Source organism: Cladophialophora immunda (genome assembly GCF_000835495.1).
Source record: "Cladophialophora immunda strain CBS 83496 unplaced genomic scaffold supercont1.3, whole genome shotgun sequence".
NCBI classification, from domain to species: Eukaryota; Fungi; Ascomycota; class Eurotiomycetes; order Chaetothyriales; family Herpotrichiellaceae; genus Cladophialophora; species Cladophialophora immunda.
In genome coordinates, this window is record NW_015622543.1 from 1714802 (window position 1) to 1739338 (window position 24537).

At 52.5% G+C, this 24537-nt stretch overlaps 5 protein-coding genes across 5 annotated transcripts; 2 read left to right on the top strand and 3 right to left on the bottom strand.

Moving 5' to 3' along the window:
* Nucleotides 1–611: 611 nt before the first annotated feature.
* On the top strand, nucleotides 612–2610 carry PV07_05110 (uncharacterized protein). Its single transcript, XM_016391982.1, has 3 exons — nucleotides 612–913; nucleotides 975–1235; nucleotides 1290–2610. Exons 1-3 carry the CDS (start codon nucleotides 764–766, stop codon nucleotides 2541–2543), a joined length of 1665 nt encoding a protein of 554 aa, XP_016249501.1. The 5' UTR covers nucleotides 612–763; the 3' UTR covers nucleotides 2544–2610.
* Nucleotides 2611–9545: 6935 nt separating this feature from the next.
* On the top strand, nucleotides 9546–10774 carry PV07_05111 (uncharacterized protein; the record flags this gene model as incomplete). Its single annotated transcript, XM_016391983.1, has 4 exons — nucleotides 9546–9698; nucleotides 9793–10002; nucleotides 10098–10688; nucleotides 10742–10774. 4 exons carry the CDS (start codon nucleotides 9546–9548, stop codon nucleotides 10772–10774), a joined length of 987 nt encoding a protein of 328 aa, XP_016249502.1.
* A 601-nt stretch (nucleotides 10775–11375) lies between these two features.
* On the bottom strand, nucleotides 11376–13305 carry PV07_05112 (uncharacterized protein; the record flags this gene model as incomplete). The annotated part of the gene is made up of 1 exon (XM_016391984.1): nucleotides 11376–13305. The coding sequence occupies one exon, from the start codon at nucleotides 13303–13305 to the stop codon at nucleotides 11509–11511; it is 1797 nt and encodes a 598-aa protein (XP_016249503.1). The 3' UTR covers nucleotides 11376–11508.
* Nucleotides 13306–18238: 4933 nt separating this feature from the next.
* PV07_05113 (uncharacterized protein) lies at nucleotides 18239–18803 on the bottom strand (the record flags this gene model as incomplete). Its single annotated transcript, XM_016391985.1, has 2 exons — nucleotides 18239–18462; nucleotides 18518–18803. The coding sequence occupies 2 exons, from the start codon at nucleotides 18801–18803 to the stop codon at nucleotides 18239–18241; spliced, it is 510 nt and encodes a 169-aa protein (XP_016249504.1).
* A 698-nt stretch (nucleotides 18804–19501) lies between these two features.
* Nucleotides 19502–20006, bottom strand: PV07_05114 (uncharacterized protein; the record flags this gene model as incomplete). Its single annotated transcript, XM_016391986.1, has 2 exons — nucleotides 19502–19601; nucleotides 19648–20006. The coding sequence occupies 2 exons, from the start codon at nucleotides 20004–20006 to the stop codon at nucleotides 19502–19504; spliced, it is 459 nt and encodes a 152-aa protein (XP_016249505.1).
* Between the last annotated feature and the right edge of the window lie 4531 nt (nucleotides 20007–24537).

The following is a 24537-nucleotide window of genomic DNA, read 5'->3' on the forward strand; positions in this document are numbered from 1 at the left end:
TGAGAAAAGAGCACGTCGGCTTGGTGAATAAGGAAATTGTGGACGTCGCCGAACAAAGCAGTGGCAACACTGATGAACTGAGCGAGGGTTGAAGCCTACGAGGGTCGATCGACTCAAGGAACGCAGAACGCCTGCCATTTTATGCGATCTCCAGCTCCAATACCAGCCCCGGCGTCGCACGATGCGCAGACGGTCTACCGGGGATTTGATTGAGCAAGGGTCCGATATACGAAGTGCAGCCATGGCTCATTGAATCAAAGGATCTCCCCTGGAATCTTCAGAGAGTTGAAAAGGTATAGTGATGGTGAACGGGCGATGCAGTTCGTTTTACCTCGTACTACAAGAAGATTGACAGGGCGGAAACCCAACTCGGGCCCCTTGTTCTCCCGCTCAGCCGCGTTGATCCATACTAGTTCTCGCTTGACACCATCAGATCCAATTACCTGCAACGATATTTACTTTTGGCCATCGTTAGCTCAATGTGCTGACAGGGGGGCTCGCCTCGTATTCCGGTCAATCGGATTCGTCGGTGAACGAACGACTCTCGTGCCTCGCCAGACTCCAGGCAACAAGAATTGTTGTTCCAACTTCAACTATCGAACGGGCCCAAGTTTGTGATTCTGCTGCGAGCAGATTATGGAGCTACTATCTTCTATGTCTTGATTATCCTCACTGATCTGGCCGTGCCAGCCCACGTCCGCTTCGAAAGCCAAGCTCTTTCGCATTAGTGGAGCAGTTTCAACGCACGCCGGTGGCATCTGCCATGGCGACGCCGGGAGTCTTGCAGTCTCTCGATGGATCCACAGACGGCGCCGTGCCTGCAGAAGAATCCGAGGCTAGACGAATACACAGGCGGCGGAGCCATCTGAAATCGAGACGGGGCTGCACTGCCTGCAGGAGGCGGAGAGTAAAGGTCGGTGCCGCAGCCTGAACACGTCCTGGGGTTATAGCTGACGAACCTCGTCTGCCGTCAGTGTGACGAAGAGCGTCCGCGATGCGGCAACTGCCAGCGCAGGGAGGAAGACTGCAGCCTCGAGAATCTGATCCCGGCATCGAGGACCAAAATACTGCGGCCCCAAGAACCATCCCTGGCCGCTGGTCCCCAGCACAGACTTCATTCGCATGTGAACATGCTGCAGATGAAGCTGCTGCACCATTTCAACACCGTGACAGCTGAGACGCTTGTGTTCGGCGTATCTATCTGGCGTGGCCATGTCATGGCTTTAGCACTGAAAGTAAGTTTCGTCTTGCCGGGAATGTTCACCCTCGGTTGACAAGCTCTGTTCCAGCATGAGTTTCTTATGCACGCTGTGCTCCTTATTGCGGCCAAACATCTGTGCTTTCTCAGCCCTGGTGATCCCTTATATCGGTCATCTTCAATCCTGCACCTCTCCGAAACGCTGCACCTCTTCCGACATGCTCTGACACACCAGGTCACGGCCTCGAATGTCGACGCCTTGATCGCAACATCGACACTCCTGGTGCACTATGCCTGGGCGACAGATGAGGGCGTGATCCAAGCGCAAGACACTTCCAGGGCAGCGATCTCTGATTTGAGGTTGAACCTGAACATGGATCCACTGTTCTCTTTATCCCAGGGCCTGCGAACGCTGTTTATGAAGGCCAACCATTTCATCGAAAGGGGGGAAAGCATATTTGCGACCTCAGCCCGGTATCGCCCTCGCGAGTCACTCGAGCAAGCCACCATTGGGCACCCCAAGCCGTCACAGGACTTGGAGATTCTCATTTCCGAGGCGTACTGCAAACACCGCGCAACATCGGGAAGGCCAGTCGTTGTTTATCCAAAGTCCCTCTTCCCGGGCTCGGTGGAGCGATTCTTTCTTGATCTCCGGACAGGCCACGAGGAGGCCCTCCCAAGACAGGAGGGCTCAGGTGATGATGGTGGTGGTGATGATGCTGAAGAGGATCTTGAATTGATCGGCTTCCTCGATGCGACCTCGCGATTGGTGCTTATCTTGGGCCTCTTTGGCCAGCAATCATCCTCCACTGGCACGCGATTTCCGATAGAGGCTGACCTGGCGCCCAATCCGACACAGGTCTCCAATGCAGTCGACGGAACTGGAGGTCGTCATTTCCCGCCGCTCTCGGACCTCGCACGTTATATCTTTGCCTTTCCGACACGCTCCACCGATACCTTCATCCGACTTGTCCAGCACCACCATCCACATGCCCTTCTCGTCTTGTCCCTGTTCTACCGCGCCGTCTCAATACTCCTTCCGCAGCAACAATGCTGGTGGAGCCAAAGGCGGGCTCGGGTCGTCGGATCGGCCATTGAATGCGCATTGCGAGCACAGGGTGATGCGCATTTGGATGCGATCTTGCAGGAGGGTAGGAAGGTACTTGATGGTGGCACTGCAGGAATTTCGAGTTGTCAGAATACCGAACACAACCCGCAGGACCTCTTGAGAGTGGACACGTGGGATGCAACGTGGAAGCGAACTCGATGTGTCTTGGAAAGGTTCGGCTGGAGGAAAGGACGTTGGTATTCTGAAGAGCTAGCTCTATCTTCGCGGAGCACGTAACCGCTGTACCGCCCTTGTTACGTTTTCACTTGAACGATGAGAGTTTCTGTATCATGTGCTGCTGTGCATCTCTGTGTATACTGCTCTTGATCAGTCACCATTTTGTGTCACCGACGTCAGATCTCTCTCGATGTTTCTCTCTTGTTCTTATCCACTAAGGATTATGCATCGCTGCAGCACTGCGGCCACATCCCATAAGACCTGTCACTTTGCGGTCGAAAGACGCCGATAAATTCCCCATGAGGCTGACGAATCGAGGACCGAGACAAAAGTGATAACTGATCAGATGCCCAAGAGATATTTCAGCTTCATGAGGAAGAGGCGAATTTTCCAGAAAACTGACCTTTTATGGACGCCACCCCACGGTCGCATTTCAAGCATTATCCAAGGTAAATACATTCCAAGTTCCGACCAGATTCACGAGAGACTCATTCTCCAGTTCGGGAGTCGCTGGAAAATTTGAAGCAGGTCAAATGGGAATGCTGGGACAGATGTACAGGTTTCGCGCCAGAGAGCCTCGACGTCGGAGCCTTTGCCCAGACTAGCAAAATGGGTACAAGCGACATAAACGGCATTGTTACGTAGTTTGTGTGCCTCGTCGGGAGTGTGGAGATAGACGGTCGGGATGGAATTCAAGAAGTCCTTCTGGTTCCAACGCCGGTTGCTTGTGTCCCTGAACTTCTCAATTGCCATTTCACCAAGCTTCTCGACGTCGTATTTGACCGAGATAGAGAAGACTTTGGCGTGTTGCTTGAGGCCCTCGAACTCGAAATCTGCATATTCCGCTCGGTAGAAGAATTCAATCATCCTTCTCACAATCTCAACGTCATCTTCTGCGAGGTCCACGGTTGGTTGTTCGGTTTCCTGCTCAGCACCCGGTCAGACATGAGAACTAGTTCCCTTTCGACGAAAGACAAGCACATACCGCCCATCGCTTGCTGCATGCTGTGTCGAAGAACGACGATTGAGAGCAGACAACAACCCTATGTACTTGAAATTTCTCATTCGCGCAGGTAATCGTCAGGTCTGTGAACGCGCCACTTAGGTACACCCTAGAAGTTTGTATCAGGTAGATTTGTGATACGGGTCAGCAGGACATACGATGGAAGCCAATCGGGAGGTTGAGCCATCATGATGGATTTGACTCTGGGATTGTGTAGTGTTCAAGGCAACGGTGAGAGTTGAAGAAGAAGGTTGCAGGTGTGCGGTGAGATGGATGTCTATTTTCATTGACTGGCCGCGCCTGACAGATCTGGATGCCTGATGTCACCTCACTTCACTTCCGGAGGGTATTCAAGGCCGAGCAATCGTTGTAGAAGGCTTTGGATATCGTGAAGTGAATGTTGCTGTTGCTGTCACCAGATTGGCAAATTGTCGGTGAAAGGGGGGATTATGTTCATCTCGTTCGGCCCAAAGACGGATTCGAGGAACGCGTCGCTGTGATCTGCAAAGCCAAGAGCGGGCACGGCAGAGAAAAAGTTGTCTGGCAGAAGCATCATTGATGAGTCGGGCACTGGCATTGAGTCGAAAACCGACTGAGGTGTATGGGAGGAAAGGTCGTCCGGGTTAGAACCAGCGGGCCGTTGTTGCTCTCGAGAGGAACTAGAGCCCGCCGCGTCTCGTGTATTCCTGTCACTGTAGGCAGTGTGGTCAAACTCTCCGAGCTCTGAATGCCTGGCGGCGTCGTCTGAAGTGGTATTTCGTGGCGACAAGCGTTCGTGTTGAGAAACGTGGTCGCATTCCCCTGCAAGCCTGTGTCCACTCATCGAATTGGAGCCCGTGACCCTGGACGCAGTGGGAAACCATAGGCCTCTGATCAACTCGCTATACCGCTGTGCGATATGGCGTTTGCCTAAAGCTGCCATCCGTAACGCTAAGGTGAACTTCCTCACCAAGGCTTTCACCTCTAGCTGTTCACTGCTAGAGGTGAGTGCGCCAAATATTTCTGCCTTGTAAAGGAAGACACCAGAGTAAATGCCGTACCTACGATGTAATCAGTTGCACTCAACTGTAGAAGTGCGAGCGGAAAGACAAAGTGAAGATATCGGGGGGTTGACTGACAAGTAATATCGAGTAGGCAGATATCTCAAACACATGGTAGAATCGCATTCCCCAATGATTTTCAACACCATTTTCGCGGCTCGGATAGCTTCAAACACGTAGCGACCGTCTGGAGAGGCCATGACTCCCCGAGGAAAGAGGTGGCGTCTTTTACTTCTCATCGATGATTGCTCCTCAGTGAGGCCTTTGTCCAAGCCGGAGGCCCTCGTAACGATGGCCTGAAAGGAGAATGCGTTGACATACAAACACAAATACTCATACATGAGAGAGAGCGTGCATCTGAGCTTGGGGCCCAATGGGAACTCGCTCCATGTAGAGTGCCACATCAGCAGAGCCTTCAACAAATCATCAAGATAGCGGCTGTAGTCGCCCGTCAAGGTCATTCCAAGAGTCCGTGCTCGTGAAGAGTACAGGATATCGTGCGAGTTGTGTAGAAGCTGCGTGAGTTCGATGGTGGCTTGAAGCACAGAGGCGTAGTCCTCGTCGTTGGAAGAAGGTAGGAGGCTAGGGAAGTCGTTCGCCGTGAATCGCGTGGACAGAGAAGGGCCTCTAGACCAGAACGACTGACCCATTCGGACGGATATCTGACGGTCTGCCAGGTAGACATCTGTTCTTCAGTTACCCAACCTAAGTTCTTCCAGAAGGTTGGCAATTAGTTTCATACAAATCCAAGCAAGACGCTTGCGGTCGATCTGATCTTTTGTTTGACCGACAAACTCTTCACGAAAAGAAGTCCTGTCAAGGCGGAGGAGATAGGCGTGTCTTACTGCTTGGCCCACCAGAGACCAGGCAGTGCCGTCTTCCGTGAAGGACCCTTTCGTTGAGCGTACGCTGGAAGGGTAGTCTAGCCGGACATCGGGGAGCCAGTCTGACAGCAATAAGAGGCCTTCGACCGAATTAACGTGGTGAGTGTGCGGTAAGGCGAGCAAGATATCAAGAAGCAATTCTTTCGTGTAGGTCCAACAGTGGTGGTGGACTTCATCCCACGCAGGATCGAATCTAGACGCAATAGTCATGATGACGGTCAGGAGAAATGGCTCGTTGGTTGCCACTTCGTTGATGTTATGCGCCAGTAGCACATATTTGGGCACGATTGGAAGAAAGGGATGGTATCTCTCAGCGTACCTGAGAGGGAATTAGGTTCAGAAATGTGTGAAGAATCATGTAACCTACAGGCTGATAAGTTCCTTAATATCCTCTGGCCTCAAAACCCCTTTTATGACAAGTTTGTAGGCGGCTATGCCTTCTTCAGTCGTGGGTTGTCTTTGCATTGGTGGCGTAGCTGTTGGATGGTTCTCTTGTACATTCATATTGGGAGAATATGCGTCATCATTCCCAAGGTCGTCGAGAGGTGAGGGAAAGCTGGAACATTGCTGTCCATCTTCGCCAGTCTCCTCGCAGCTGCGAGATCTTGCTCGAGTGAGGATTTGTAGTGCATCCGACGGGTTTCTTAGTTCCGCGTAGATAGGTTCTTCGTCTAGGTCACCCGAAACGTTTCCTTCGGCGGCTTCTCTATCGCCACGAGGTATAGCTGCTGTCTGTTCGCGCTGCTGGCCAGGACTGCCGACCACACTGTTGGAGGCGCCCTTCAGCAGACCTGTTCGTGACCGACGAGCCCTATACAGGCTGTAGTCACCGCCGCGCCGCGAGGAAGCAAGCGTACAATCATGGCCGACCCGAAAGCACTCAAGGCACGGTGGCTTGCCGACCTCGCCCACGCTGTTTCTAGACATTATCAGCATAATAGGAGCCACATGCGGAAACACGTACAGGTCGCATCGCGTTTTCCTTCCCCGACAGCGTTCACATGCGCGATAAATGCGCTTTCCAGTTCCGGTAGTCATGTTCATGCACCTGCAATAAAATCCACAGCTCTCATTATTTCATGGACCAGGGAATTCATGAAACACAGGCCTAGAGAGTTGGAGTAGCAAGTATCCGGCTGTAGTCGGCAGGATTACTCCTCGGCTATAGATGGCAATCCTTCCATTTGTTGTTCCCACCTGCAGGTTGCCAACCTTCATTTTTCGAGGGACCAATGAAAGGCTTGCTGCTCCCAAGAACATGCGGACTCAGGGGACAATAGTGGCTAAAAGATCAGGATGCAGGACAACCTTGTACCTTGTGCTGGTCGTCGAGATTCTGTTTTGGCGTCGTCAGCAGACTGCGATTTTAGCATTTCAAGTCGATTCAGCAGACTTCGAGGTGCCATTGGATTCACCTCGTTGCGTTGTTCGAGGTGACCATCCGGGCGGTGAGAATTATCACTAGAGGCTCGCTGGGTACGGGAACAGGCCTTTCCTTTTGCCATCCAGGAGCCATCCAGGAGTTTAACATGGGGTTGATAAGGCTTCCCACCCAATCTAATCCCTTGAGCACCCAGCCACAGGGCCGTCTAGTCTCCTTTTACTTGGGTTTGGGTGCCAGATTTGTACTCGTTCATCTCGGTGCCTTCTTTCTCCTCCCCAATAATGCAGTTGATCTCGTTGGCCCGCGGTCCCTGGTCCACGGCACCAAATATTCCGTTCATCTCTTCCAAGGTACGACCCTTCGTCTCTCTAATAAACACGAAGGCAAATGCGGCGTTACCCAAGCAAAAGACCCCGTACATGATGAAGGTTTTCCAGCCAAGATTGTGGATTGCCGCGGGCGTAATCTTGGAAATGACAAAATTGAAAAGCCATTGTGTTGCGGCTAATGAAAATCAGATATCTCAGTCTTTGGAGACTCGAAAGTGGTTCAACTCACCACCAAGTGCAACGCCATAAGCTCGAGTGCGGGTGGGAAAGATTTCTCCCACATATATCCATGGCCTGACGAGTGGGGATCAGTGGCTGCTTGCATAGGGGATTTTATGGAAGCCCATACCCTGGTCCCCACGACAAAGAATATCCTATCACATACAGATAGATCATCACGACCATGGCAATGGAAGCATGCGAGACGCCGTCGGCATGATTCGGTGGGTGAGTCGCCAGTATAGCCCCGAGGATGAACATCATGGCCGCCCTGGCTCCCAGTCAGCAAGTTGGTTCCTTACGCAAGAAGAGTAAACCGTGGCTCACATCCAAACCCCTCCAACTACGAGAGGCCATTTTCTCCCGATCTTGTCAGTGATCCACCAAAGGAAGAGCCCAGTCGCGAACACTTTGACAACACCATACACGCCCGTCGCAAACAGCGAAGAGTCCGTACCGGACAACCCCACGGTCTGGAAGATTTGTGGTGCAAAGTATCCGATGCTGTTCGTGCCCGTGAACTGTTGACAGAGCATGAGGAAGAAGATGATCATGAACCGCTTACGCATGTTCGGTTGCAGGCATTCTTTCCACGTCACCCCTTCGGACAACTCCTCTTCCTCAGCAATGGATGCCTTGATCTCTGCTAATTCGCTCATCACCTCCACGCCATCAGGAGAGTCACACCGGATGTGGGCAAGCGAAGCGACTGCCTCCTGGTCTCGGCGTTGTTTGGCTAGCCATCGTGGAGATTCTTTGAGGAACAGCATTCCCACCAGGAGAATTCCTCCTGGGACCAGCTGCACTCCCAACGGGATCCTCCACTGTTTGGAAGACTTCGGTATATTTTTGGCTACTCCATAGTCCAGCCAATATGACACTGTCGTGCCGAGGACCAGAAACTCCTGGAACAAGCCGGTGATGCGGCCTCTGACTCGTGCAGGTGAGTTCTCAGCCACGAAGACAGGGGTGATCGAGCTCATCCCCCCTACCCCGAGTCCCGCAATCACCCTGCCCGCATAGATGTAGCTCAGCTTGCGCGGTGAGCCCGTCTGCAAGGCCGCACCGAGGAGGAAGACAGCGGCAAAGCCCATGAGGGAGAAGCGACGTCCGAACTTCTCATTCAGAAAGGCGGCCACAAGCGCTCCAAAGAAACATCCCGCAATCAGCAGGGAGACGACATTGGAACTGATCTCTGCAGCCTTTGCGCTTGCGAAGCCCGAGGAGTTCGTGGGGAGCCCGAAATCTTCTTTGAAGCTGTCGAAAGCCAGCACACTCCCCATGACTCCGACATCGTAGCCTGTCAAATTTCAGTATCCAAATCGCAAAATCCGAGAAAGCACCCGAACAAACCGAACAAGAACGATCCCATATACGCCACTGTCGCGAGAAGGTAGACTCGCCGGCTTTTGAAGCTGAACCACATCTTGGGGTGAACGAGACAAAGGTGCTAATACTTCGGTAACAGAAACGGCCTCAGAGAATATTCGCAAAGAGTGTCCAGAACTGGAGGGGGAGCTCAAAGCCTGAGATTTCTTGTACTGAAACCAGCATCTTTATATCTCAGGAATCAACGGGGGCTCGTATTCTCTCCATGGGGCTCCGGAATCTGACCCAGACCACCAGAAATCAGTCTCTGGGGTCTCTGTCACCCCAGAAGCGTCTGATCCTGTATGCCATCTATAACCGACGGCTATGCTCCAAACGCTGACGGAGGCGTCCTTGTGTAGGCCAAGATTGTTCGCGAGAAAATCGCTTCTGACCTCATTTCAAGGTCCCGTCTATAGTCGACGGCATCTTACTCGGGCGAATTGCTGCAACAAGTCACCCCGTAACGCCCATGTTGGGGCTGTAAGTGTTGTCCATTGACTTTAACTCTTCTTTTTCTTACCGATCCCATCACTTACTCGTCATAGAGCTTACCCTGTGGTCCCCCACTTAAGGAGGAAGCACTGGAGCTCCATCGGCTGTAGATGGAAAACGCGACAGAAGATGGGCATTCTGCTGGAATAACACTCCTTTCTCCTGAAGGCTGAGGCCAAGATTCTGTGCCGAAGAGGGCTTCAAGAATATAAAAGCCATCGATCACGATGAGAAATGTTTACAATGTTCGCTAACTGCGTCGTCACATAACGATCGACTCCTTCACTCGAGAATATACGACATATCGTCTTGTACCAACACAGCTCTTGCATTCTCAACCATGCCAGGCGTTATCGCAAAGCCCGAATCTGGCTTCCAGAACATCATCGTGAAGAAGCTCCACCCAACCTTTGCGGCACAAATCAGTGGCGTGGACTTTTCACAATCTCTGTCGGACGAGACCTTCGATGAAGTCCTCCGTGCGGTGACCAAAGTGAGCAACCACTCTTCCTATGTTTTTTTTTTATTCGGAATCTGGTAAGCGCGCAATATTCGGCAATGGATTGCTGACGCATCTGGTCATCTAGTACGGGGTGGTTGTCTTCCGCAACACCAACCTGACTGACGAGACGCACCTAGCATTCGCCCGTCGGTTCGGAGAGCTCGACGATGTCAAACCGTACATCTCGGCCGGTCGCAAGAACAGACTGAGATATGACGAGCTTTTTGACGTTAGCAATGTGGAGGTAGACGGCACGATTCTCGACCCGGGGAGCCCAAGAGGCCAAGCGAACAAGGTAAGACCGCCCCAAGCACCGTGGGCCTCCAAACCCCCCTCAAGGGGCTCCTGCCTTCCTACACATGTCTAACCAGCCTCGTCTGAACCAACCAGGGCAACGATCTGTTCCACGTCGACTCGAGCTTCAACCCCCGGCGGGCCGGGTATTCGTTGTTGCTGGCCCACGAGCTCCCGCCGCCAGGGATGGGCGGACACACCGCCTTCGCGGACACCAGGACGGCCTACGACGATCTTCCCGAGGACTTGAAGGAAACACTGCACCAAAACAACTACGTGGCGGCGCACTCGACGCACCACTCCCGCAAGCTGGCGGCGCCGGACTTCTTCAGAGACCTGGATCCCCTCGACTACCCAATGGGTCGGCATTACCTGGTGCAGCAGCACGAGAGCTCCGGCCGCATGAACCTGTACATCGCATCGCACGTCCACCATCTGGAAGGGCTGGAGCCGGACGAATCCACAGAGTTGTTCGACCGGCTTTACAAGCACGCCACCCAGCCCGAGTACACGGTCGAGATCGAATGGCAGACGCCGGGGGACTTGGTCGTTTGGGACAATACGTGCACCATGCACCGGGCTGTGGGTGGACCGTTTCTCCGCAAATACCGTCGCGACATGAGGCGTGCCACCGTGCACGATTCCAGCTCCCAGGCGTGGGGGCTCAACGAGCATTCCGATGTCCGGGTTGGGATGCCATGAGCTTGGCGGAGGCCGGCCACGCTCAGATACTGGTCTAGAGGCGGGTCCTATACATATTGAGGACGTTTTAGGGATCATCCTGACTCCTCGGATAGTCATCAACCAAAGAGCCTTGCCGGCAGGGATATTGTCTATAGAGGCCGTATCAATAACTATCTTCCCCTCCCTTCACCGGGGTTTCCATTTCCTGTCAATTTTTCATCCTGTGAATCTTTCACCAATTAGCTATCGATGGGATAGTATCGCTTCATACCTCATCGGTGATCCCCTTTTTTGACTGTGGCCTTACGGTCGTTGAATGTGGAGTGGACCTAGATCCGCATCGCTGCGTTTAGCACTTACAAAGAAGTGCATGTATGGGACTCAATGCTACGGGTTCGTGTGAAGAGAAATTCCACTACTCCAACCAACTTCTCACGGTTCCCGCCTCGGTTTATTTTGGGAGTGGTTCATGTTATATGACTACAACGGTCAACACTGAATTAACCGACTTAAGTAAAGTCAACGAATAAGAAAGCAGTCTCGCACAGTGATAAGTATAATCTGGCGGGTAGCACGCTACATCGCAGGGAGACGATCTCCCCACGGCAGGCGATTGGATACATCGTAAAACCCCTGCTTTCGGCAACGCAATTCCTGCTTCGAAAAGCCGCGACTATTTCCGCGGACGCTGGGGGATTCAGTTAGCCATTGTTTGCCGGAGCGTCGGAGAAATGAAAAGCTGCTCTGTAATTGCTGGGATGAATAGTCTGCTCGGAGCAAGAGAGTCGCAGTGAAGCCTAGTGAATCGGCCTGGCACTCCGTCCTACCCGACCAGGACCTGCCAAACCGCTCCCAAGCGGGAATCATCATAGCACTTGTGATACCAAAATCCAAGAAGGATTTCCTTTGCTTCGGACGCGTCCTGGAGGCCGCGGCGAAGCTTCTCCCGCTTGAGTCTCTCGAGGGTCTCCCTAAGCGCGCTGTCACTGTCCGCGAGGGACCCTTCCTCTTTCACCACCACGAACGAATTGATATGCTTCAGGTACTGCACAGACACAGCGTGGATGAACAGGACAAAAAACCACATGTTCTCTTGCTCTTTGTGGACCGGGCTTTCCTCGAAAATTCGGATCGCCTTGAGAAGCCTTCGCTGCGTCGCGTTTGCGTTCAAGTCCCAATATCGAAGTCGAATCTGGGAGACGGAACCGATGTGGCTGATCAACAGCCACTGAAAGCGCAGGGCTAGTGCCACGGCGCCACTCAGCGCGTGATATCCGACGAACTTGGAGGCCAGGTTCTTCGACGACAACGCTTCTGCATGATCCACCGCGACGTTGTTCAGGAGCTTCGAAGTCTCAGTGCGGTAAAAGTGCAACCACCTCTTGATTTCATGCTCGACGTCGCGGTTCTCTGTGTTCCACGCGTAGTGTTTGGCGGCCCCGTCAACAAGAGTAATGTCCCTGATTCGTTCCACGATCGCCAAAAGCTTGACGTTAAATCGGAGTGAGATGTCGATGGAGGATGCTTGCGGCAAATTGTGGGCGAGAGCCGATGCGTACTCCTTCACGAGCCTGAACGCAGCGGCCGAGAAACATTGTTGCCATGGGCCAGGGTCGTGGTCTCCCTCCCTGGATCGAGTTCGATGGCCTTGAATCGCCGCCGTCCAGATGTCGCTTGTGCCGATCGATAAGTGGGAGATGCCACTAGCCCTCGCCATGTCGCTAAAGAGGTGATGCAGCGCATTTTGGTGCACGTCCGCGGCTGCGATATCTTCGACGTAAAACTCACAAGCCACTAGGAGCCGGATCAGAATCAGGCTACGGTAAGTTCGGAGCTGCTCTGTTGAGATATTGCGGAGGCTCGAGATGGCGACTAATTTGTGTTTGGCGGCGTAGGTGATGTAGGAATCATTCCTCTCTCCACTTCCACCAGCACAGATCGAGGCGCCCAGCGCGATGAGCGCATGAAGCAAAGCTTTGTTGGACAAGGAGAGTTGAATATCTGAGACCCAGCCATCCATGATGTCCCGAGAAACGAGTTTGCTAGCCGTGGCCGAGCCGCCTGAGAACAGACCAAAGGAGTGTGCAAGTTTGATCAGGTGTGAATCTCGAGGCGACAGAGGCAGGGCTGCTACATCGAAAGGATTGCTGCTGCCGAGCACTCGGCAAGCGAGAACATATGCGGCCTCGAAAAGATCGGTCGACTTGTCGTCTCCGGTGTTGTGTGTCCGTCTTTCGTGTTCTTGACGGATACTCCGGGGAGTAAAAACTTTCCATTTCTTGTCTGTACTGTTCAGGATAGAACCACCACTCCTCTTATCGGAAGCATTTGAGGTCGAGACTGTGCTCCATCTCGAGCTGAACGCGGCCGGGAGGGGGGCTTCTGATCGATCGCTAGAAACCGTCAATCCAAGGTTTTGGGACTTTCGCCGTCTATGCGAAACCAAAGCTGCGTGGGAAAGGGCTTCTTGCGATTGGCGTTCCGTCGCACGCCATGACTTCGTATCGTGATTGATGAATGTGATAGGGACTTTGGACTGCCTTGACGACGGCTGTTGGATAACTCGTGATGAAGATGGACTGCGAATTTCCTTGGTTTTTTCAGGCCCAGTGTCGCTCATCTCACATGCGCATGCGGCAGGGCCTCAAGTCTGTTTTCCTCATCCATAGACCTGGAGTGGCTGACGGCACAAAACCAAGTCCCAGGGAAAGATCGTACGGAGTCTCCAGGCTGTCGTAATTGATTCTGATGGGCTTTCAAAGCCTTAGGCGAGAATTTGACGTCCAATGACCACGTAAGGATAGTGCGTCTTGCTGATGAGAATACCTTGCCACGATGCTTGTTACCTTTGCAATAAAAAGCTTCACCGAGCAGCGCCAGTCGCTTTCACCCACTGCAAGCGCATTCAGCTCGGCCGGTCCAAGTAAGCCGAGGTCCAGTGGACGATGGAACAGGACCGCGTCGATGCCACTGATGGATTGTTTCGAGATGGAAGATAGGGTCTTACACCTTGCCGCAAGAGGAGAGTTCGAACGCGGAAATGATAGGCAGATTGTAGAAGTCCTCGTCTGGAGATAGGATTAGTCACATCTCCGTGGTCGAGAAGTCACACGATACTTCGATGGTGCGGCCACTTTGCGCGATTGCAGAGGTGTTCGGACCTGTTGATCTCGAGGCCGTAACATCGACCCCGTCGCCAGGACACGTACTCCCTCTGCACGGTCTCGGGTTCTCTGTCGGATGGTTCCCGAGAGCTTTCAGGCCCGAGGTGGCACCAGACTATTCAGGTGCCATGCCTGGGGTCGACGCCTGTGCGGTTCCTCCTATTTGAGGAGAAGATGAGGTGGTGAAGTAGCTGGAGGATAGCCAAATCATCTCCGAGACTCGTCCACGCCACTTATTTAAAAGGCTTAGTGCCCATCGGTTCTAGGCAGGTAGAATCCTCGGCGACCTTTTGTGAGAAACTCGCCGATCTAGCACAGGACACGAAGTCGGTCTAGTCGGTAAATTTCCACAAATCACGTCCATTGGGATATTTACCTTTGTTGGAAGTAGAGTTTGAGGCTGCCTGGAGTCGACGGGATCCGACGATATGGCCTTGAAGCACTTTCGTTGCAGACAAACTGGCTATGGACGTTCAATTCGTTGTTGCGGGGCTACACCGGAGTCCTTCTGTTTACGGCTGCAGCTGCAGGGAGCTTCACATGTACTCTGGACTAACGTAAGCATCTTCAGGCTTACGATGCGATGCTTGAGACGAATGTACCAAAAGCAAAAGCGAACAAGGTCAAAGTCAAAGTCAACAATGAATGAACAAGGATTACGAGGGTGATAACGACTCTTGTACAGTGCCAGTGCTAGTAGCTTCGATTGAAGCATGCAGGGTCCGCATTTGGCTGCCGACACGATTCGAAACACGGCGGTCAATGGAAGGATGAAGAGAGTTCGATTGTCTACCGCCTAGAACGACACAAGTTTCATATCTATTGCTGCACGATTATGTCAAAGCCAAACGAGCTCCACGTATCTCATCCCAAGCCCTAGTTCCACGTGCCTTTAGCTGCATCGTCCAGTTTTTCTTCGGTGGGGAAAGACGAACCCGGTCTGGAAAGCTGAGGGAAAGTTGAACGATAACAGGCTGTAGTGTCGTCTACAACCGAAGAACCTGGTCCATCAAGAGCCGGATAGACCTTTCGCGGGCTGGATGGCGACGGCAAATGGTCGCCCTATCCATCCAGAGACCCCTTTCGCTTCGTTCAGTGGAGGTGGCGTGTGTTGTTCGTTATCCTCAGTAATATCCCGGAACATTCCACCTGGTCTAGCTAATAGATCTCCTGGAGAGAGACCAACCAAACAAGTCTGGCCAGATCCGATCCTTCTGCTATGGCCCCGCCCAGCGTTTAGCTGAATCTTGAGCTCATCCACCATTGCTTTGTGGCCATTGACTACCGGTAGAGGTCAGTTGGGGCCTCCGATTCTCCGAAGGCTCCTCCCGAGATCATATTTCTAATCGGTTTGCTCTTCCTCGTTCGACCTTTTGTATCACGCCGATGCCCGAAACTGACTCACGACCACAGAGTTGATGTCGCTGCCTGGGACTATCTGTGTCTGTACTCTGGAGTATCGTCAAGTTGTGTCATGAAGACCCTGGCGCTGTCCTGATAGATCAATCTTTCGGCGACTCGTCACGCATTTCTCTTCAACAAGTCTGGAGGACATCGCAGAATACATGTTGTGATCATCTAAGCCAGCCTTTGGAACTTGGGCTGGTAGCTCCAGAAAGGGAAATTCTAGTTGGGCCGGACTCATTATGACCAACACACAGCATTCTTCACAATTGGAAGCTATGGAGAAAGAGCAGGATCTGATTTCAGCGGAAACCATGGAACATCGATTGTCGAGCAAAGATTCCAGCGCTTTCGACATCTCCATCGACGTCGCCGCGCAAGACCCGGCGGCGCGGCGCAAACACACGTGGAAGTCATACTTGTGGGACACGCTGGACAAAGACCCTGCCGAGCGGAGGTTTCTCTTCAAGCTCGACGCGGCGATGCTGAGTCTCGCTGGGTTTGGGTTCTTCCTCAAGTACCTCGACCAGCTCAACATCAGCAACGCCTTCGTCTCGGGCATGAAGGAAGACCTGGAGCTCTACGGCAATCAGTTGAATTACATGCAGACGCTGTGGACCGTCGGATACGTGATCGGCGCAATTCCATGTTCGGCTTGCTCTCGTCGCTGGTCGTGGAGAGACTGCTGACCATTCTCCAGCGAACCTCCTTCTGACGCGCGTCCGCGCGTCGGTGTACATCCCGTGCATCCAGATTGTCTGGTCGGCCTTGACAATGTGCATGGCAGCCTGCAACACCATCAAGCCCATCTATGCTCTGCGCTTCTTGATTGGCCTGGCAGAGAGCGGCTTCTACCCCGGCATTCAGTACCTGATTGGCTGTTGGTACCGACGAGACGAACTCGCCAAGCGGTCCTGCATCTTTCACGCGTGCGGTGCCCTGGCGGGAATGTTCAGTGGCTATCTTATGGCGGCGGTCTACCATTTGGAAGGGAAGGGAGGTCTCCGAGGATGGCAGTGGCTGTTCATCGTTGATGGTTGCCTCGCTGGTAAGCACATCGGATTGCCACTGAGGTAGACTACGTCTCCGTGACAACATTCCTGACCTTTGGCTTTTTAGTCCCCGTTGCAACTGCTGGTTACTTCTTCTACCCTGACGTCCCCGAGACCTGCCGGGCATTCTATCTCAGCAAAGAAGAGATCCAACTAGCTCAACACAGGATGGTGCTTGAAGGGCGTGCGGGTAGGGGACCGTTCACGTGGGCCAAGATCAAGAGAATCTTCACGTCCTGGCATATCTACGGAGTCGTCGCGATGTTCACCATTTTCGTCAACAACAACGCCATCCCGCAGCCTTTCTTCTCGCTGTTTCTCAAGGACTCGCAGCATCCCAAGTATACCATCACCCAGATCAACTCGATCCCTTCCGCAAGCGCCGCCGTCCAAGTCGTTACCACGCTGATGTACGCGTGGAGTTCCGACACCTTTTTGCGCGGGGCCAGGTGGCCGCCCATAATCTTTGCAAATGTCCTGAACATCGTCATCTACATCAGCCTCGCGGTCTGGGATATACCCATGGGCTGGAAATGGACGTGCTTTATTCTGGTAGGTGCGGGCGGCGGGCTCAGCGGGCTGTGCTACGCCTGGGCGCATGAGATCTGCACGTACGACAATGAAGAAAGAGCGTTTGTCACCGGCTCGATGAACGAGATCTCGGGCAGCGTGCAAGCCTGGCTTCCTCTACTGGTGTGGAAGCAGGTCGACAGCCCGAGATACCAGAAAGGATACATCACCTGCGCGGTGCTGAGCGCCGCGATGATCGCGAACGCTATGGTTCTTCGACACTTGCACAACAGAGAACTTCGAGAAAAGCACATTCAACCCGGGACGTGGAAGAGGTCGGACACCGGGTCAGATGTCCCTCGTCTAAAGAACGGATTGACTGCGTGAGCCGCAGCAGCCAGCACTGCGCTGTGGTATCGAGAGGATGATCACTGCTGACATGTCTAAGACAAAGATCCACATTGGATTTGGTCAGGACATAGCTCCCCCGGGCCCGCGAGACTCGCAAGAATGCAATGACCGACGGGGCGTCCAGATGAGAATGCTGCGTGCACCAGGCTTTTGGCTGTCTTCTACATGGAAACATCGAAGAGGAAACTTCAAAACCGAGGAATACCGCGCAAAGGTTGTTAAAGCAGACTATCAGGAACCTTCCTGATAGTTACCATAGCGCCCAATATTCGCGGAGCAATCGGCGAAAATCTTTCCGTCTTTTTGCTCAGAGCAAAGTATTCAGACACTATTCTTGAAACAGACGGTCTACGACGAGAATTTTCCGACCACGCGTGGGCGGAGAAAAGGAGGTAGAAGAGACCAACGAAGAGGAGAACTGAACATGCAAAGTCAATTGTACCAGAATCTATGCACAGTGATCGGATGACATGCCGGGATTCGAGATTCTCCCCATGGAGCGGGAATTGGAAACTCGCACTCAGTTGGCGAGGCCGACCACTCTGGTAACAATAGCCTCGAGGACAATGGACAGATTTAAAGATGCGCCGCCTCCAACTCTAAGCTTTTGTAGAGTGATATAGATATAAAAGGTCTTCCACGTATCTTTATAGATGTGAGACCAGCGGCGACATCTCATGAGTCTGGCTCTCTGCTTGCAAACATTCCGTAATTGCTCGGGCCACATATGCAACGTTCGATTCGTTCAGTCCAGCAATAGAAATACGAGAGTTGTCCGCCATGTAGATGTGATATTGCTCTGCTCAATAGGTTAGATGAAGTTTTGCCTGGCACGAGTAGACGGGGGTACTGACCTCTTAACTGGAGGACGACGCGGTATGGCAAACCAAGGAACCCGAACATCCCCGATTGTTGTAGGATGTGATCCCAGTTTCCCGGTGCACCTGATCATTCTTCAGCGTTCTGCAGATGTGAATATCTTGATAGACATACCATTCTCAACAAGGAGATTTTAAAGCGATGTTCTCATCGCCGCGATCCGATCGCTCATGGTCTTGAAATCTTCGAACCACATATTGCGGAGCAGCGAATCGCCCAGGATTTCCGCAGCAATCTTCGCACCATATGCCGGAGGATTCGATATCTCGGAACGCTGTAATCGCTCCAACATGGATTCACACTTATGTGCAACTTCCTCGGTGCTGGTCACAAAAAGTGTCGCTCCAACTCGTTCGCCTGCCGCGAGTGGTTAGCCGTGCGAAACTCGTTTGGTCCCGGTTTGAAGATTTACCATAGAATCCCATATTCTTTGCAAAGGAGACGGCTATTGCTGTTTCCAGGCCAAGGCCGTTCACAAAATGCCGGATAGAAAATGCGTCTTTGTCGAAATTTCCAGATCGGAATCCGAGATATGCGACGTCGAAAAGCGGGAAGAGCTGCCGTTCTTTGACCACCGCACCGATTTCTTTCCACTGGTCTTGTGTAGGGTCACAGCCCGTCGGATTATGGGCGCAGGCATGGAGTATGAGAATTGAGTTGGGTTCGGCCGGGCGTAATGCCTCCAGATACGACTCCATATCTAGTGTTCTTGTTTCATCACCGGAATCTCGACGCTCTCCTCCCTCTTGGCCCACGTGACCTCGCGCCGCTCTCGCTGTGACTGGCAAGGCCGCCAAGAAGATGTAATGACTGTTCACGCTAGTCCTCGGCCGAAGGCCTGTTACTAGCGTCGAGGCCCCTTCGTTAATTGCTCGAAGGTAGATAGTCAGACGGGTCCCAGGACCCTGTAGAATTCATCATGTTCCTCCGTTGAGTCACGTTGCTCAGGCCGGCTCGCGTCCAGCTCAACGTCGGCTTGGGGCCAGCTAGGCCTGCTCATCTTACTGACCACATCGGGGTAGTGGCCTAAAGGTCGTCCCTCCTCGAGACTATCAAGTTTTGACGAGGGCCCAAGGGAGGGTTCTAGGGGGTTCCTAGGAAGGCACCACGGCGCATTCCCTCCTTGACCCTACGAGGGTGAGTCGGTCTTCATGAGCGTGATGGCCCCGCACTATGTGTGTGTTGAACGCTAGGCGTATTGCATTGCCTGAGGCGTCAACGCCCTCGTCGCCTATAAAGTCAGCCTTGCTCAGCCTCACGGATCTGGTGGGGTCCGGTGAGATATCGCCCTATTCGCCCCCTGCTGTGATTTTAGCCCGTGGTAGAGCGAGGTGCCATGGTAGTCTCTGACGTGCCAAGCCGTGGTGTCCTCTTCCGCAAGAGACAGAATGCCGTATTACGCCACGAAGAAGTTGCCGCTGGTGTCTGGGTCCGCCGTACTGATGGTGGCGATTGCACAGACATACGTGTTTGCGCCTTTCTCGACGTGCGGGAATCTACTGATTATTAGCAATAACATCTTACCGAAGGATGCGTACTCACCGAGCATAGTTCATCGCACATCCAATGGAGCAAGGGACTGCCTCAGGTAGTGTGAAGCGGAATCCCTTCCTTTGGTCTGGCGACCATAGACTGTACTCGTTTCCGGCTACACCGCCATCCATACGCCGCAGAATTATGCGTGCCATATTTTCATCGAAATCATCCACTACCTGCTGAGGCATTCGACGCTTGATAATGTTCCAGACTGTGGAAGCCATGCTGGACTCTTCGAAATAGATCCTCGCACTCTCGACGTCAGTGTGCTTCCTGACTCGAAGATGGCTCCTGCTGAGGATGTTGGTATGGGGAGCCCTGAGGCCCAGCTGTCGCCCCGCCAATCCCCATGCTGCCGGGGTCATCTCGACGGACATCTCTCCTCTCTCTAACCGTCTTCTTGCACACATCAGTGATAGCATCGAGGATCTCCTTGTTTTTAACAGTGTTTGGCAGTCTGGCAAGCACCAAGTCGCCCGTGTCTTGGTCGTAGCACAGTGCTGCCTCCCCCCACTTGAGAATACATGGGAAGATGTCCCGACTTGCAATCTCAAACTTCCTGACGTCCTCGGGCTTCACCTTCGTGCCTTCCTTGCCTCGACGAGACTCAGCCAGCGGCGTTCCATGTCAGTTGTTTCTCCAATCTTCCTTAGCTTTGTCGTCCTCAGCGTAAAAGAATCCAGGAGTCGGCTTGATCTGATCACCCTCACGTAGCTTCAATCAATAGACCTTAATGTCAGGCCCAGACAGGCATGCTTTGGTTTGTTCAGGAGTCCAGTCGAGCCCGAGATCATGGATCTTGGATCGTTATGGAAGAGCTCTGGTGAAGCATTGTCAAGCACAGTTTTCGCCTTGGCTCAAAGGGGCTTTGTGACAGGGATATGGCGGATCGAGGACGATGTGATCCGTCAGTGGCCGAAAGATTTGTATCTCGCGGGGTTCAATGAGGATTTCAATTTTGAGTCGTCGAACAAATACAGTCGAGGGTTTTCTCACAGATGGCTTCCCTATGGGAGTTTTTGTGCGGCACTGGTTTGCTGCATTGGCTGTTGTCGCAGGCGGAGGTCCTCATTGAAGGTCCGCGGCCATTCATAGACATCAAAAAATGTCTGCAGCGCGCGTACTTCACGCACGCGTAAGGCAGCACAGACGGCACAGCATTCGCCATGCTGTGCAGGCAACATTCTGTTACCACCGCGTGAATATTCACAGTGCTGCAAATTGTCGACCCAAGGCTGCCTCTCGCGGGGTACCTGCTGTCTACACTTGAGCCAAAAGGCCAAAGTTTGGCCAGTGATCTTGTCATTGTCTTTTTATATATTGCCGATGAAGGTGTTACGGCACCATGCCCACTATAGGTGGATTCGTATCTAACAGATCATTTGCTGTTGGTGTAGGTCCGCCGTCCAAGCCCCGGTAAGTCTGGTGTCGCCGGTCCATCGCCACAATCAAGCCTCTGCCTCCAATCTTGCTGCGGGAAAAGAGAAAGTCCAGGAAAGCGGAGAGCCTTCACACCTTTGCTGAACGTTGCGTTTGATTTCGTCATGGCTGAGGCTAGACAACCGGCGGTTCTTATTGTCGATTGTTGTGGGAAGCAAAGGCCAAGAGCAGGCATTGATTGTATAGTGTCCGTTATCTTGTTTGTTTGTTTTTGATAATTTCAGAAGACAGGAGACAATGCTAGGACAGGAAGGTGAGGAAATTTGACCAACACTATTTCATGCTGGTATTCTGACAATAGCCCCGGCTTTGTTGTGACCGTACTGTCTGTCGTTGCAACACAACTTGTCCCGATTCTCGAGGGCTGTCGGGGAGCACGCTTGCTTCATGCAGACCGATAGATGAGTGTCGCAGTATTCTGAAACCAGTGTAGTTGCAACGTGGTTCGAAGGGTTCGATGTATCCGCAGCTGTCTCAGATCCACGATGAACAACAGAGACCTACACCCGATAAACGGTTAGAGCATCGATTTCTGCGCGACAAGGCCACAATATTTAACACCGGACGTAGGGCCTGCAGTCGATGTTCCGGGTTCTTCGCAACTGGTGCCATGGTGGAAGAGGACGTGTCGTGTATGTGAGTCGGAAGGAATAACACGTCTAGCAGGGAAAGAAGCTGACACTTGGTGCTGCAGATGAAGAGGAGAAATCTCAGGACCAGCGTGCGGCAAGGGCTGGCCCTAAATAGGCGGTCGCAGACAGTTTGGGGAATTTCCAAGCTGAGAGCCACTGAGCAAACAGGCAAATGACAGAGAGGCAACTGACGGTGCAAGTCAAGGATATGCAAGCAACAGGAAGGAATCATTCAAACTGCTTCTCTTGCAGCTCGGCAGGGTAACCATTTTCAGCGGCGTCCAGGAGCTGCTGCTGTCTCAAGCTTGACGTCAATACGACTTGCCATCCCCGCAGCTCCTCCATTCAAGACTGCAAGACCATATCCACAAAACGAGCATGTACGGCTTGGATCCATCCAATCTGTTTGTGTCTGGCTACGTACACACAAGTCCTGGGCCCGGCCAAAGCCTGCAGAGCTGACAAGTCGGAGAATTCAGGGGGCGCGGGCGCGACTTCCAACTCTACTACAGCCTCGGACCAGTCTCACAGTAAACATTGTCCACCAGTCTAGCCGGCCCAAAGAATTTTCTCTCGTACTTCACAACTATTCATGTCCACGGACTGTGCATCTCAATGCCCTAATATGAAAAAAGACTGATATTTGCGATCCAATGGAATCTTCTCTACCGGTACATACTCTCGTTACATTCCTGGTTATTACAGGTCGTGAAAATTCCAAAGGCAATTGCCTATTCGACAATAGTACGGATCCATTTCGAATTAGCCTGGCCCAGACCTTGTGGATCCCTCTGATACATGCCTATAACCTGCTCCGAGTGTGCCAGCGGGTACGGGATAGGAGGGCTGTTAAGAATTACTTAGCTGACTGCCGCGAGGCTAGCTCGTGACAGCGACCAAAATAGGGATAACCTTCCCAAACGAGCAAATTCCTCGGCTTCAAATGCCATAACCGCCTTTTTGCCAAGTGTTTGATTTGACGTGCGAGGGCGAACACCTCAGCTAGGGGCCGAGCAATACTAAAGACGTGGTATGGCCACGGAGTACTGATTATCCTTGAAGGCGCTGTCCTTGGGATCACCTGTTAACACAGGATTTGATATCCATCATCCGAACGGTGAGACCCAAGTCGGCGAATGATAGGATCGCTCGAATATTGGCTTTGTCTCAGATATTCAGCCTCAAGAGCCGCATATAGATGGATGTCGGTGAGCCAAGGAAGGAGAGGCTCTTGTACCTTCAAGATGGACTCGGGAGTGACAAAAATATGCGCTCACGCAGGTTCTCTCTGTCTCTTCTCGCAAAATATCGCTTACGTTTGGCTATCATGTCTCATCAAACATCCTCGTACGAACCTTTCCGCCATACGCGGGACGCAGCGGACGACGACTATGCCGAGAAACTCCTCAACCCTACCGACGACTCACCCTAGGACACCCGCCGCTTGTCAAATGCGGGCAACACGAAGTACTTAGATGCTGCTCCATCTCAAAAGACCTGCTGTACGGCAGCTGCGTTCTTACCTACGCATATTCCTGCGCGTCTTCAGTTTTCTCATTGTTGTCTCGATCCTCAGCATTAAGGCCTACACCGTGTACAAGTGGCTGGCGACCAGGAACGATGTGCACCTTGACACAACAAGGAGGATAAGGATCAAGTCCTGGGCACAGCTTGATGTGTGGCCTACCTAGACCATGCTCGGCGCCGGCATCCTGGGAACTTTGATTCATCTCTGCGCGTTATTGACTCTGACGCCGTGCGTAAGTCGTTGTCTCCCCCTTTGGCAGTATCTCTGACCCCGTCCTCCACAACGACCGGCCAAAAATCAATTAATAGTTGGCATCAGCGAGCTAACATGTAACTCCATAATTCCGTGGTCCCCGCGAAGGACGTCTGCACAGCGTCCTCGTGTATCTCAGCTCGTTCCTCCTGATCGCAGCGTTTCTTGGCGCGGCAATATACTTAAAAGTCGTGAATACCATGAAGAGCGGCAAGGAAGACCACTGGATCTGTGGAGTTGGACTTGTCATCGGTCCAAAGCGAAGACCGGTGGAAAGGCGATCGGCTGGACTAGCTGGTGCATACAACAAGTAAGTGGGCTCACCGTCTCCTCCGTTTCGTTCAGTACCATTTCCTTGCCGACGTTGATATCTAACGGGTCTTGCTTCGACAGAAATACACCTTCTCCGCAAGCATTGCGGTCTTGGTTTTGGAGATCTTCAGCGTTTGGGTATTCATTGGCTTACAACGGGGATTCTCTGTCGCGAGGAAATCCTCTATTGGTAGCTTTGGCAAGTGGAAAGGTTATGCTACATTGAATAGGCGGCGATGAAGTTGGTGACCATATACGACTCGACCAAGATGCGTCTGATACAAGAGTGGAGGAAGGTTCGGAGATATGTCTGCATGAGAAGAAGAAGAAATTATGTGTATAGGACGCATCAGACTAGAATGGCTGCTGGTTTGGGCGCAGACAATAGCCGGCTCGAATGAGGAAGCAGAGGGCAGGGAGGGACGTGATTATTCCAGTATTTAAGATCCGCAGGCAAGGATATTGGACCCCTTTTTGAATATTACAGCTTTCTTAGCCGTGTAGGATCTGTGCTTTATCTATTTGAGCGCAGCAGTGTGGGCGGCGTGCACCCTCTTCCCAAATAACAATCACTTATTTATTCCGTAGGCGGCCCTCTCTGTTACAGACCAGTAGCAACGAAGCCTTTCGACTGCCCACCGATACCTCCAATTCTCCTTCAGAAACCGAAATTTCCCGAGACTGTTGACGATTCCGACCCTACTTCCCCTGACTGGCAAATCTGTGATAATA

What these genes read in the sequence shown, in the direction of transcription:
- PV07_05110 (XM_016391982.1), top strand. Translation starts at nt 764, where the DNA reads ATGGCGACGCCGGGAGTCTTGCAGTCTCTCGATGGATCCACAGACGGC. An exon ending in GCAGGAGGCGGAGAGTAAAG is followed by an intron (nt 914 to 974) that starts GTCGGTGCCGCA and finishes GTCTGCCGTCAG; the next exon opens with TGTGACGAAGAGCGTCCGCG. An exon ending in TCATGGCTTTAGCACTGAAA is followed by an intron (nt 1,236 to 1,289) that starts GTAAGTTTCGTC and finishes GCTCTGTTCCAG; the next exon opens with CATGAGTTTCTTATGCACGC.